The sequence below is a fragment of the Balaenoptera borealis genome (genome assembly GCF_965194805.1).
Source record: "Balaenoptera borealis genome assembly, chromosome: 2".
In the NCBI taxonomy this organism is placed as follows: Eukaryota; Metazoa; Chordata; class Mammalia; order Artiodactyla; family Balaenopteridae; genus Balaenoptera; species Balaenoptera borealis.
The window spans coordinates 74,593,232-74,608,724 of NC_138867.1; the positions used below are offsets into that span (position 1 = coordinate 74,593,232).

The 15,493-nt window shown below is 36.9% G+C and overlaps 2 protein-coding genes across 5 annotated transcripts in view; one reads left to right on the forward strand and one right to left on the reverse strand.

Annotated features, from left to right (window-relative positions):
* ADGRV1 (adhesion G protein-coupled receptor V1) overlaps nt 1-15,493 on the forward strand; it is a 566,898-nt gene that overhangs the window by 415,110 nt on the left and 136,295 nt on the right. The gene's annotated exons all lie outside the window — the stretch shown is intronic.
* LOC309622488 (uncharacterized protein) overlaps nt 1-15,493 on the reverse strand; it is a 64,041-nt gene that overhangs the window by 9,452 nt on the left and 39,096 nt on the right. For all 4 annotated transcript variants that reach the window (XM_082378566.1, XM_082378565.1, XM_082378564.1 and 1 more), the window contains one exon: nt 7,249-7,378. In XM_082378566.1, coding sequence (XP_082234692.1) covers nt 7,249-7,378 — 130 coding nt within the window. The remainder of the gene's footprint in view (nt 1-7,248; nt 7,379-15,493) is intronic.

Here is a 15,493-nt window from a genome sequence, read left to right on the forward strand (position 1 = left end):
GTCTACTATAGGAAGGCATTTAATATTAGAAAAAGAAAACATGATTAAGGTAGATTTTGCTTTACCTTTCTCTGTCAAGTAGAAAGAGTCTCTAGAGAGAAGGAAAAAAAAGGCTGCTGGTAAAAGACTTGAAATCTCAAAGAGGTGAACTGTTTATGAGAGCACCTAAGTGTTCTAAATAACTTCACATTTCTCTTCCTGCATTAATGATAATATTCAAATGTGAGAGAATTTGCTGAACTGACATTGAGGAATGCAGGACAGTTAGGGAACAAATGGAGAATAAGCAAATATTGTCCCCAATTTCATAAATTGGATTCTCAATCTTCCTGGTCCTGAAAAAAGTTCCCAAAATATCTTCTTAAATTGATTCCTTAGGAGCACTTAGAAAAAAGAAAGTGGTGATAAACTAAAAGATAACATATACTCTTGGACTGATTTCCTTTATAAGGGGTATATCAATATATCAGGAGAATCCTATAAATACTGTAGTCTGTGACATATTTTCCTATCATTTTTTTTAAGGATAAGATACTAAACTATGGACTGGATATGGTTGAGTTGTCTTATGCTTGCTTAAATAAATGTATCTAACAGGTATTGATTTAATAATTTGTTTTAAATTCTGAAGGTAAAGAGACATGCAAAAAACAATAGCCTGTCAGGAGGAGAATGGCCATGATGGTTAGGAGGATGTCAAATGACATTATGTAGGGGTTTATGAATAGAAGCGGGGCCTTGTTATAAAGGAAAAGTCTTAGGGGACACAATACAGCTTTCTTCAAATGTGTGAAGGACTGACATAACAAAAAGGGAGACCGGGAGAGTCAAGCTTTGATTGAAAGCTAATTAAAGGACCTTTAAAGTTCTTCTACCCTCAGTGGTTTATAATTTGATTCTCTTTTATAAACCTGAAATACTGATTTGTATTTTTTAATTGCTTTTAAATGTAACATACTACATTTAATCCTCCACTAAAAGAGCATACTGTGTATGCTTTTTCAGAATTCATTTTAAACTTTATAGCTTATCTTTGCTGGTTTTAGAGTAAATCCTCAGTAAATACTCAATAAATAAATTTGGTTAACTTGATTTGCTTTAAGATTCTATTTGTTTCTAAAATATCACCTGGGATATAAATGATAACCCCAAAATTGACTTCTCCTAAGGGGAGAAGACAGCCCAAGATACTCATAAAAGAGAAATTTAACAGTATTTTAACAAATCTATTTTAAAAGTGTACAAAACTTTTTAAGGCAGCAATTCTAATTTGTTTGCCATTATTACTTATGTTGTGAACATCTACTTATGCTGCATTCTCCAACTTATTATCAGCCGTATTATTCCTCTAGGTGCTCAAGCAAGAAAATTGAGTCATCTTTGGCAGCTTCCTCTCACCTACTTTCCACATCCTGTTAGTCACAGGGCTGTTGATCCTTTTGATAACACTTGAAACCTGTTCCCTCCTGTCCTGTTCTATTTCATAGGTCTAATTCGGGTCCTCATAGTCTTGAACAAAGTCTACTGCAATAGCTTCAAAGTCAGTTATTTTATTATTTACTCCCCATTTTAATTCTTTCCTTGTACTATCACCAGAGTTATTCTAAAACAAGATCTGCTTAAAACCCTTTGGCAACTCTCTGCAAAAAAAAATTCAAACTCCTATAAACAGTAAGCAGCACCATTAACGCCTGTGTTTTTTTTCAGCTGTTCATACCCACTTGTGTTTGCTAAGCCCTGGATCTATACTTTTCAAACTAGAGTACTTGTAGAATGCCCCAGAGTCGTAGACAGAGCCTCAGAATAGACATGGCTTACCTTCCTGAAGTTTAATTTTATTTAAGTATCTAGGGTAAAAATAAAATAGTTTAGTTGGTACATAAATTAAAATATTATTTTTATACTAGACATAATATTATGCTCTGTGACATTTGAGTGGGAATACAGGCACAGGGCCTTACAGGGGCTGATCCAGATTCCAGGCAAACTGTGGAGAGACTAAAAAGATCAGTGATTGCCAGGGGTTATTCTGTATTATATTATAATGATGGAAACATCATTATACATTTGTCCAAACCCATAGAATGTACAACACCAAGAGTGAGCTGTAATGTAAACTATCGACTTTGGGTGATTATGACGTGTCAATATAGGTTCATCAGTTATAACCCATGTACCACAACTATGGGGAATGCTGATAATGGGGGAAGCTATGCGTGTGTAAGGGTAGGAGATAAATGGGGACTCTCAGTACCTTCCCCTCAATTTTGCTGTGAACCTAAAACCGTTTTAAAACAATAGTCGTAGTAAAAAAAAAAAAGTATATAGAGTATCATTTTATTCATTAGATATACTTCTGACAGAAGAGAAAAGGGGTCTAATAATAATTGGAAGCATTTTCTACAGGCCAACTTCTGAGTATATACATTCTAAACCTTGTTCCTCCACCATGCTCTTCTAAGGCTGCACTCATTTGCACATTTTCATACTTCTATATAATCTCTGACCCTGCATGTCCTCACCACTGATGCCCAGCGAGGTGGTACCATGGATTATGTCTAACAGTAACTTCATGAATGGAAGTGGCTCTATGCCACATGAACATATCCCACACATTCCAGCAAAATTTACTCCCATCTGAACTTCCCCTTAGCCACATCCCAAATTATCAGTCATTCCAGTATCACCTAATGCAAGAGGTAGTGTGACAGAAGGAGAGTTGGGATTGAAAAGACAGCAGTGTCAACTGATTGCAATTAAAATATCTTAGTTTTATAAATTTTACAAAAACTCATAACCAGGTGAACATACTGCTAGGGCCATTCCCAGGCCCTTGAAAAGGGTTTATGCAAGTGAGTAGTCCTGAAGTTTAAGCTTAAGCTTCATTAGCTTCCTGGTACATCCAACGCTGGTTCATTATAAGAAAGAAAGTCTGCTGATACCTGATCATATACATATTTGGAGTCTAGGGGACAGTTCGAAAACATATCTCTACAGTGTAGCTTTCAGTGCTTAGAATCATTCCAAGAAGCTTTCCCTCCTTGATCTCTCTACTTCCTTTTCTATCTCATTGGCCCTGCTCCATCTTGCTACTGCATCTTTGCCCATTTTTCTCTCCATCCTGGGAGATTATTAATGGGTACTTACACCCTCAGAGCATAGCATATACAAGAAATACTAATATTTCCCTTCATAATATTGATTTTCCCTCATGCCTTTAAATACTTGATGTGTTGAAAGACCTTTTCCCTCCTAGTGGAGAGGTCAAGATGGAAAAAAAGAAGATGAAGAAGACAAACCCTATCCCAAGTGAAAATATCAATACATAAGGATGATGGAAAATTTTGATGAATTTTAAAGGCAAAATAGATGAAATTAAAGAAATATCTCTTAGTAGTGAGCCTTTTCAAGCTGCAACTTCAGATCACCCGAATAACCCATTCATTCTTTGCCATTAATGGTTCTGAGTGGGAAAGTCTTAGCAACACTGCCCTCGACATATTCAATTATTAGCCCTTTCCAAAACATGCCAAGCATTTCATGCTTTACCCTTTGTTCTTTTTTGGAAGAGCATTTCCCTTCTCTGCTAGTGAATTTTTACTCAATGTTGAAGGTCTGGTCAAAGGTTGTTTACTCTATGAGACCTTCTAAGAACACCTCAAGCAAAATTAATTACATCTCTTTCTTTTCCTGTGACACCTTTAACCCCTATTTTGTCACTTACAAGGCAATCTTATACTTAAGTATTTACCTGTCTCCCAATTAGGTCATAATTTCTATTAAGGCAAGGTCTTATTCTTCTTTGTAATCCTGGAACCCACCCTGCCAGTATTGTGCTGGTAAATGTTTAACAAGTGGCTCATGCGAGCAGGGCACAACTGATTGTAGCATTAGTTAGTTTCCATGTTGTAAATGCTCCCACTATGTCTGGGTTCAAGCTATCAGTGTGACATCCTTGAAAATAGAGGTGGAAAGGGATGCATAATAGCACACCATTATATGACATTTCCACCACACGAATATAATAGATGCACGGGTAATAATAAAATGAAGTAAAATAATTAGAAAATGGTGAGTTTTAAGTATTTCTTACCTTTGCTTTTAATATAATTAACTGTAAGTCTGTATAATTTCATTTTTAATAATGGGTCTGTTTAACAACTGGTTCACAAAATTCTTGAAAATTTAACAATCACTTCTCATGAGCTTGTACAAGCCAACCTCAGCACAACACTGTTTGTAGTTCCTTAGAAGCAAATGTTGACAAATCATAACAATCATTTTCAGGGGATTCTATTAAAAAATCATGTTGGTAGTGGAGTAGGGACACTAATACCTCCCCCAAGTTGATAACTGATGTTAGCCTCATAATCTATTGCATTTGTATGTGACTTGCTATCTCTTCAATTCATAAAAGTCTTCAAAATGGGTAGTCCATAGGGGCGAATCACAGACTAAGGAAAAGACTATTGACTATTTCCTAAGGTTCCTCCAAGTGTAACTTTCCCCCTCATGTAGATATGAGGTGAAAGGAAGCAACTATGACCTTCTACTCTCAGAATCTCTGCAAAGTGATCTTTCATCAAGGAAATGATGAAGAGAATAGATGTGGTATCCAGAGCTGTCAGTATTTCCTCTGATAAGGTTTTACTAGCCCAGCATCGTAATCAGGCCACATGTCCTCAGATTGTACCTCCTGGTTCCGTTGGACAGAAGTGAAACAAGATGAGGAGGACCATACAGTCCTGGCAAGTCCCAAGAATGACTTACTGCTGATTTCCCTTGACATGAAATAAGATACTCCTGGGAGATTTCAGAATGCTTTTTTTTTATTCCAAATGTTCATACCTCTGATGTTTGCTTTGTCATATAATAAATGTCTGTCTGTGACAGATAATTAGAGCCTAATAATGAAAAATAATTACAAATTTTCTTTTGTTAAAGCTGTAACTTTTGAGTATGATTTTAATAAAAAGAATTCCGTTTAAGTTTTTTTTTCCATTTTGTAATGGCAAAAGAGTGGCAAATCAGTCATGTCATGAACTAAAGTAATATAATATGTGTTTATTAAGTTGTGCTATAATGCCTATGTCACTAAATTGGGTGGATTTCCAAACACTCTATCATAGCCCTTCAGGTATTTGGAGTCAAGGAGGAAGAGAGACTAAAAGCATCAGAAAATTAAGGCCATATATTTAAATATGTTTCAGTAATTTAAGGGTAGTTATGTGAATTATAAGTATGCATTTCATGTGTCTCTAAAACACTGAAAGTTGCTTTTATTTCTGAGTTCCATTAAGGTGTTACAGAAACAAAGGGACATGACTGGATCAGGGTCACCCTAGTAATACTGCCATCGTCTTAGCATCTCATTCACAAAAATTTGTCTATGATAGGTCACAAACAAAATAGTCTTTTAATGTGAGTTACTGAAAGCTGGATAGGGTAGGAAGTAGATGTTAGTAGGGGAACAAAATGAATGGCAATGTATAAAAGCTAAATGCAGCATGACACACGGGCTTTCTAAGTAATGAATAATGATCTCATTCAGAGCTTCTGAGAAGCGGTAGTTTCATACGCAGTTCCTAGGGTGGATCAAAGAACCACCTAAATATGAGCATACATCTGTCCATCTTCTAAAAGAAGGGGAAATGCTTGACTGAACACAAAGCCTGAGTTAAAACACCAGTCTTGTTCTCAGAGATCAGATGATCTCTGAGGCACTTTTCATTGACTCTTGTTTGCCCTTGTACAGGCATAGTTATGAATAGTAAGTGAAGTTTTGTTTTCCTCTGAGCCCTAAAATATTTGGAAATAGAGAAATCAGTGTTCACAGTTGTTCAATGGATTTTTGATGGGGCAAAAATAAAATGACAATTTTTAGGTCAAAGATATTTTCAGTAATTAAAACCACTGGAGAATGAACACCTTAAGTGATAGTCACTCTGTATATAGAGAAACTTTGCCTGACTTATCTGAAAATGCCTGGCTAACTCTTGTAATATTTGCATTAGAAACTTTCTGAAAATCTAGATTTGCATCCTAGAAATCACCTTTTACTCAAATAGGTTAATTTTAATTTCTAAAAATTTTCTGAAATTTTTGAAATATTCAATATGCATTAGACAAAGTAATGATTCTCATACTACTAAGTTCTGTATTATAATAATTGACTTCTCTCTCTTTCCTGATAGTAAATTCCCTGAAAATAAAATCCAGACACTTTTTGACTTTAGATTCTCAGCATAGTGCAGAATTACTATTTGATAAATGAATGATTTCTTGGAAAGAGATAGCAACATATTTTATTGAATTCAATTTATATTACAAATGTTAGTATGTATAGAACAAATCTGTAACAGTTTACAGGAAACCACTAACAGTTGTTTTCTCTAGGGAAGGAGATGGGGAAAGGGGTCAGGAGGCCTTTACTTTCTGCCTTGGAGTCTTCTGATTGTATTTATCACAAACTTTCTCTATTACTTTCTTAATAGTAATGTTTAAGGCCAAAAATGTATGGTACCTTAAAGCTTCATAGAACGGAAAACTTGGCAACTAACTCTCTTACATTCATATTGGAGGCTGCACAAAGTTTTGTTACTATTTATTTTGTTTCCAGAGGAAGAAAATTTTAATTTGAACATTTTTATAATTATGAACGTGTCATTTCTAGTTCTTTTCTGATTTCTCGGATTCAGCTTCTTTACATAGTTCTGTATCCATTTCCCTTTCTTCCAGTTTCCTCATTTAGTCATATCGCCTTACTAAGTGGCAAAAAACACTGTATCCTAGGAGATTTCACTCCACATTTTTCCTCATTCATTTAGAACACTATTAAACTCAAAATATTTACTTTCATGGACCCTTTATATGTATTAGTATATTAGCATGTTGTGTACGTATACAGCATTACTCATCTATAAAACTAGAAAGTGATGAATTTTAAATTTCTCTATTCTTCCTCTTACTATCCCTGTATCATTGTCAATTTATCTGTTAATGATATGGTTTATGCTTTCCTTTCACAAAGGCTTTTACTGTGCAGATTTAGTAAGGTAAGAAAAAAAGTGGTGCTAAAAAGACATGGTTTCCCATGTAATAGAGCTACTTTATTAGCTTCAAATGGCATTCCATTGAAAATAGTAGCAATTAGCTGATCTATCCATTTAAACTAAAACACTTTCCTGCCTGGGAAATGAGCCATGATCTCCTTCAATTCTGAGAATTCTCCCAGGTATCTGAACTTACCTTGACTCCATTTCCCTCCTCCATTCTTCACGTCAAATACAATCTCCCCTTCTTTTTGATCTTCCTTCGCAGCACATCTCACATTCGACCTTTTCTTTCCATTCCCACTACTACCACTTAAATCCATGACCTGAAATATTGAAATAAAATCAACCTCAATAGCTTGCTGGTCACCTTCAGTCTCTCTTCACATTGGGGCTGGGTTGGTCTACCTTCCCCTGTTGCTATTCTTCTAGTGACTCGTTTCCTACTAATGCCTAAATAAAATCTGATTTCCCTTTGCCTGACTTTCAATATCCTTGGACACCTTTTCAGCTTGGTCTGTAACTGTTAGACATTCCATTTGTTCCAGTCTAGTTGGGATACTTTTTTATTCCCCTTCTAACAACTTACTCTTTCCTTTCTCCACCCATTTGCTTATACCATTTGTTTTAATAAATCTCCTTCAGTTTTCCTTTCCTACTTGTCTGTTAAAATCTTATATATACTTTGGGGTTAAATTCCATGACTTTCCAGAAGGCTTGCTTCGTTTTCATTATAGGCAGTCTCTCCTGTGAATAGCTTTCTATTTATTTAAACACTCTTATGGCACTTATCACATATTTTCTTGTATAATTTATGTAGCTTTTTCTCTCCTTATTAACTTACTCATCTACTGTGTGTCAGGTAGTGTGCTGATGGGGATGTTTTCCACGGCAAACAAGAAATAATTGCTCCCTGTCTGACAAAGGATTAGTGATAAAGTATATTCACAGATGATTAAAATATGCTTAAAATTGAGATGCTCAAATATACATCTGTTTGTAATTTTTAATCAACCTTTCATTGACTGATTTGGGCCATACTTTGCCTTCTATTCATTCAGCAAAGATTTACGGAGTATCTGTTTGGACCCAGGCACTGTGTGATGGGGAGTTCTTCAGAAATTACCAGAACCTGGAGGGTTCTTTCTCTCTTGGAGTCCAGTCACTGCCTCAGCTCCCAGCCCCTGCAAGTTTCACACACAAATGCAGAGACAAATTCCCACCTCCACGGATCCAGACTTAGGACCCTGGTCTCTTTCTTGGCCTCTTTTTCTATCTGAATTTCCTTAAGCTGACTACTAATTAAAGAAAAGAAAACCTTGGGACTTTGGAGGGAGGGGAAATGCTGGCCGGTATTCCATAAAAACCTCTCTGTCCTTCGGGATCATCCGTTGAGAACGCAGACATCAATCCCATAAGCTTGCGAAGGGCAAGGTTGATGGATTTTAGGTGTCCTGTGGCAAATGGTAAGAGTGAGAGATTACTCTCACCCACTCCACCTTGAGTACAGAGACTGAGTAAAGTTAAGATGGAATAAAAGATAATGTGACCAAAGGGGGAAAAAGCCATTTAATTCATTTATTCATTCACTTGTTCATTCATTCAAGGAGTATTTATTAATCATTTTTATGTGCCATGCACTCTAATAGATATTGGAGGTATGGTATTGAAAGTAGTCTCTGACATTATTCCCAGTGATAGTAAAAAGAGAGAGGGTATGGGGATGAAAAGGGGAGGATAGAGAGAAAAGAGAGCAGAGAAGAAGACTCTGACGTCACTCAAGACTGTCACATGATTGTAAAACCTAGGGATGTTTAGACTATAATTTGAGGAGTTCCAATGGAAGAACCATTTATGAAACTATTGTCCCATTGCATTCAGTGGTACCTAGCAGCCTATAAGAATTAATACATATTTCAAACATGCCTTACTTTAGGTGTGGCTTTCAAAATGTATATATGTGACTCATGAAGAGCCTTGTTCTATATGCTCTTGCTAAATTGTCAATTTTACATACATATTTTTTCTCATTAAGAGATGTTCTCTCTTGCAGTGGTGATTGATCAGCTACCAAACCATGTAAACTGTATTTAGACCACAATTGGCAGAACATGTTCTAATGAAAAGTGTAAAACACCAGGCACTTTCCTATAATTCTGTGTTAAAAATTAGAGGAAAAAATAAACGCCCCTCAAAATGTTAACTTTTCAAATTAAAATGTAGCAGTAGGTCCATGGGAGTCTATGAAATGTCTTGCTTTGTCACCTGAAGGAGAACTGAAGCTGTTTGTTTATATTGCACTGCCACTTCAGCCGTGAGTCAGGAACACTTTGTCCTCCCATGGCATGAATACTGGGGGTGATAGCAGACAAAATAAGTACTCAGAGCAATAGTCTACTCAAATTATTAACTGTAGCTCTTGATAAATAAGATTTTATGCTAGAAGCATCAAGTTGAAGATATGGCACCAGCGATGTAAATTGCTGTTGCATTTACAAAGTAGGAATGAATGCAAAGTACAAATGACTGTGTGCCCTTGGATGTGAATTTCCCCCCAGGATAGTGTTTCTCAGCGTGTGGTTCTCAGGTGATTTGCATCACCTGAAAATTCAGATTTCTAGGCTCTGCCTACAGTGATTCAGATTCCTCAGGTCTAGGGTAGGCCCTGGGAGTCTGTACTTTGAACAAGTCCTCGAAGGAGTCTAATGCAAATTGAAGTTTGAAAGCTAGGGACCTAGAAGCAAAAGAATCTTTTCCTGTCAGTCAATGTAACTAAGTTGTTAATAGAAATAAAATTATAATAATTACATGTTCAAAAGTAGAGAATATATGTCATACACTGAAAGACAGTGTAAAACAAATTTATCTTATTGAAACTGTTCATAATCAGCCCCACCCAGTTTTTACCAAGTACATGCTGGGTTTCCCATATTTATTTAGAAAAAGAAAGCAACATCCAGAGACCCAATAAAGAATCTGGTCCCGAAAGGGAAAGGAAAACCTTTTCTGCAAACCTCTGAGCCATCTCCTGCCCCTTCTGACCGTGTCTGTTTTAAGAGCTGGTGTCCTGCAGGAAGTCCCAGGTGGGCTTTCTGGAATGCAATTTCATACTCTGCCAGCTCTCCCTGCCCTTAACTACTTGGAGTTAATTGAAGCTCCAGGCAGCTCTGGCAGCCAGCTACGTTTCTCGCGCAGTTCCGTCTGCTGTCCCAGGACCTGGATGTAGATTCCATGGGAGATGCCGTAAGTAAACTTGATATGGGAGATTTACTAGCTTGTAGGACAGAGGTTTTGGCAGAGCCTCTTCAGAGAGGTGTTGATAGAAAAGTTGAGATTTATGTTACTCAACATCTTGACCTCAAATAGTGTTTGTTTTGGGTTCTTAGGTGTGAAAGGCAACTTTTGCCCTTCTAAAAAGTAACAGACACTGTAAGTCTTGCATCTCATGTTTGCTTTAAATCAGCTAATAGAAAAAATGTACTGTATATTCATGCAAATAAATTAAGAAGTGAGTCTGAAATCCTTTTATGCAATAGTCCCATTGATATTCCTTTCAAAAGCAGTGTTCTAAAGTATATTGATACCGATTCAATAAAAATCCCCACATTTTATGAAGCAAGATTATATTACTCAGAATTCATGCTAATACAAAAGGCAGAAACCCAGTGCAAACTGGCAAGGCATAAGCCTTAAAGATTATGTATGTTAATTGATGTGCTGTGAATGAATGGCTTCAGGCATTGCTGAATCCAGGGGTTCAAGATGTCATAGCACTGTGACTTTCACCGTCCAGGGGTGGAGCTCATGTCATAGCGATCAGTCTTTCAGTCATTTATCACTGCGAGATGCTTCCCTTATGGTGGCAACATGATAGCTGGTGGCTTCAGACTCTCATCCTACCAATAAAGATGAAAGAGATTTTTCTTTTCAAGAGTTCTAGGGCTTCCCTGGTGGCACAGTGGTTAAGAATCTGCCTGCCAATGCAGGGGACACGGGTTCAAGCCCTGGTCCGGGAAGATCTCACATGCCGCGGAGCAACTAAGCCCATGCACCACAGCTACTGAACCTGTGCTCTAGAGCCCGCGAGCTACAACTACTGAGCCTGCATGCCACAATTAAGTGAAGCCCGCGTGCCTAGAGCCTGTGCTCTGCAACGAAGACCCAACCCAGCCAAAAATAAATAAATTAATTAATTTTAAAAACAAAACAGTTCTAGCAAAAGTCCTAAATATGAGTCTCATTGGCTTCATAGAGTCAGTGTCCAGCTCTGAGCTTATCCCTGTGGACAGGGGAGCAGGTGACATCAATTGGCCAGGTCATAGGCCCATTCTTAGAGCAAGGAGGAGTGAGGTAAGCCATGACCAAATCACGTGGATCTCAAAGGAAATTCTCTAGTGCTGTGACCAGAAGAAGAAGGAATAAATGCTGGGCAGGCGACTAGCAACTATGTCTATTACATAGGTACATCATAAGTAATAATATGTAAAAATCTACAGGAAATTAATCCTAGGGTTAGGAAATGTAAGGGAAACAGCAGTGGGCTTTTTGATCCCCACTCTTCTGATGAGATTGCAGTCTACTTTGATCTAGTATAGATGACCATTCTTAGCTAGAATACTTTTAATAATCTCTTCTTCCCTTAAACTGTTGAATAAGCAAGGATGTTACACTTCAGCGTAAAATGAAACCAATTTAAGAATGCTCTTTGGTACACTTGTCTAATGGTAATAGATGTGGTAGCTTGACCATTGCTGTGTCATTAATTCACTTAGTTTTTTTCTCATTCTCTGGGGAAAAATTGGAAATGATGCCATTAGATCTTCACTTTTTTCATAGGAGTCTGATGATTAGGAAACTGCTTTGTTATTTATTTTTAATTATAAAACACCCAGGATTCTTTGTGGTAGATGTCATCCAAATAAAATGATTGTTGGTGAAAATACCATCATCCAAGCACATTTTTTTAAATGAATATTTGTAGTTCTTCACATTTTAACTCTTTAGATTTGCATAACTATTTAAATATATATGGAGAGAGGTCCAGTTCTTCTTTCTCAGAGAATTTCCTTATTCATTTGTCTAGCTATTTCCTAGTCTCTGCATCTCTCCCACTCCCAGGTCTCCAATACTTCCTCGTTGTATAATTATCATTTGAGCAGCTGGAACTTTAAAATTCTCATCAAATAAGTGGGGCTTATCTAGGCCTTGGTGATCAAAAAAGGTCATGTTTAAGAAAAATTTAAAGAAAATACGATAATGTTTTTAAATGTAATTTCTTCATGGCTTATAGTTATGGCACAATGACTGTGGTTTCTTCCCCATAGATTGCATATGATGCTACTAGATTGCATATGATGCTATTATCTGTGTAATATTTGCTGGTTTATGTTATTTCTGGGCAGGTCCCAGTAGTCATTCTTATCGGGCTGCCATGGGTATACGCTTTTGGAAGCTGGCCTTGATCCTAAGGAGTGAGACTAGGAATCCAACATGTGTCCAGTTCCATTCTCAGCCCTCTAAACTATGTGACTTTCTTAGTACTGACATAGGCACTGGCCTGCATTACCTAATCAGTGGATCACAGAAAAAAGAACTTTCCAGACAGCTTCCATTTGTATGTGACTTTCCATTTTAGAAACTATTTTCATGTACATTATCCCACTTGAGTCTCATAATAGATGAGGTATTGTTATCCTAAATTTTCGGGTAGACTGGAGCTTGAGGACCTTTAGTAAATTGTGCCAATTTATGTAAGCAGGAAATGACAGTGTCAGGACTTTGACTCTGGACTGAATGTATATTCTTTCCATCATGCTGTTGCCTGGAATCCGTTCTGGCATTTGTAGACTGTGAGACAAAGCAAAGCATGTGTGGAAGACCCTCTGCCATTGTTCGTGTCCATAAGGAAGGCTGCAAGGCTGAGGAATTTCAGTTGGCAAGCATAAAGGCTTGAGAGAAATTGAGACACTGGGAAGAGAATGAACCAGTAGGAGACATCTTAAAGGACATTAAACCTACTGAATGCCATTGCCTTGCCATCTAAATTTCTGAAATATTATTTAAGAGGTACTGACTTTGCGTATAAGTTCTTGCGCTGCTTGTATCACAATTCAAATAAAATATTTTCATTGAATGTCACGTATTTTGAAATATGTAATGTTTAACTTTGAATTCTTTCAAACTTATCCCATTTACTAGTATGCAAAAAGAAAAAGCATGCTTTTTCTCTTTTAAGTCCTTTTTATATATTTTCAAATTTTAATGTAAATTTAGAGCATATATTTCCATATCAGAAAGAGACACAAATCAATGATTTGGATCCCTAAGGGCAATTATTTTATGTCAGTTACTTTATTGTTGGGACTTAGAATTGCAAAAAGAAAATATTTTATTTTATCTAACCTCATTTTTATCTTGTTTCAAGAATGCCAATTACCACTGTCACAATTGACTTTGGGGGGCTATAATGCAGAATGGCATAAGGTTGTCAGTTTCATTCATCAGTAAGTAAGATATGACTTGATTTCTAACCGAGGCCTACTGTCTTTCCCTTGGTGATATTATTTTTCTCTCGATTTCCTCACAACGTTGTATTTACACAGTTAAGTACATAAAATCCAATTTGAGTGGCTGGAAGCAGATCAAATGGTTTAATAAACTCAGCTTTATTTATATTAGGTGGGGAAATCAAAGCTGAGACTGATAATTTCTGTGCCCATGAAAGAATCAGAGACCTAATTAAGCCCACACAGAGAACCAGGTTAGAGACTGCTTATCTTCCACATTTCCTGTATGAAATAATCCTGTGCCATCTCATCAGCTTTTATGTGAATCTCTACCAAGGAAGTGCAAAACCAAGGTAAATGTAAATCACACTGGCTCTTGACAAAGGCTGGCAGCAGGTAGATAATAGTGTGGTTGTACCACCAAATCATTACATCTGTGTGGCACAGGCCCATGGTGACCCTTGCCCTGGTTTTTCAGAAAATACTGCAGCAGTTCTGAATTTTATTTTAAAAGAAGGGTAGTGTCTAGGTAGGAAGCATAATAGTATCTTCATCTGGAGCAACTGCAACACTCGGAATTCGGATTTAGATGCTTCATATGAGCCAGGGTATCGTACATCCAGGGAGGGAGCTAGTGAAGATCATTTTTTAAATGATTGCCTACCCGGGAGAATAGGGCAGCACGGTTATTAGTGTCCTCTTCAGTCAGCACGATGGCAACTGAGGATGGGGATACAGTGACAGATTGTAAAATTGTGCAAGCAGTTGTATAGCACGCAATGCAAAACACTTTGAAATTAGAAAAAAAATGGTGGAACGGTTCATAGAGTAATCACCACCTTCAAAACAATTCCATTTTGAACTAGTTAAAATAGCATAATCATTGTCTGTCTTGTAGCCTTATGTGTCCGACTCAACCATCCACTGTGTATATCAATGCAGTCTCAGTTCTGTGATAACAGATCTTTATGGGTAGAAGTTATAGCCAAGTAAACATATTTCTGCTAAAGCTAGATTTAAGCTTAGATACATCCAACTGCTTATAGAATGTCCATGGAGCTCAGGTGGGAAGAACCACTAAGATTACCATCAGAGAGAGTTGAATAGTTGAGCTATAAAAATTTTCTACGACCTCTAAGAACTTCTTTTTTTTCCTGCCATGAAAATAGGCAGCAGGAAAAAAAATCTGACTGAAAGATTTGATTCAGATGCTCAACATAGAGTACCCCCTGTGCTTTAAGATTTATGGAAAGGAAACCCTCTAAGCAATTTTCTAAGTCCTGAATACATTTGGGTTCTTATTTGTGTAATGCCTGTAATCAAGGCTAAATAAAGACAGCTAAGAGTTTAGCTTGGCCTCTGTTTTCTTGAAATGGCTAACATCCATTTATAGGCTCATAAATCCTTCAAGTGTTTCCAACTGTGGGATTTGCGGAACCCCCACCCCCATTTATGAGCAGCTAGAATTGGGTCACAGCTTGATTACTGGTAGAGATACAGTTTTGGGGAGATGAATACAGCAAGTTAGTTTCCCTTAATGTGAGGACTGAATTTGTTCCAGTAGGTTTACAAGTTACACTTTTAGCCTACAGCTTTCTGTATTGCTGTTTTAAGATGTTACATTTAAAGAAGACAAAAGAGCTAACAATACCTAAATTTAGGTGTGAAATCCTGGGACCTTTGAAAGGAAATTTGAGATCCTATGATTATTTCTGTCATTTTTAAGCTCCCTGTTGTCTCAGGTCTTACTTCCTTTCTGTGCCAGTTAAATTAGAAGTGATTTCTTTTTCCCTATTGAAGATCCTGCAGGTGAATTTAAGATCTAATGATTTTAAAAGGTGATCAATGCTTAAACAGAAACCCTTACTTATAAGCAAACTTACATGTTACAGTTTTACAGTTAATAAGGCCAGTGTTTAAATGTTAAAAACAGTC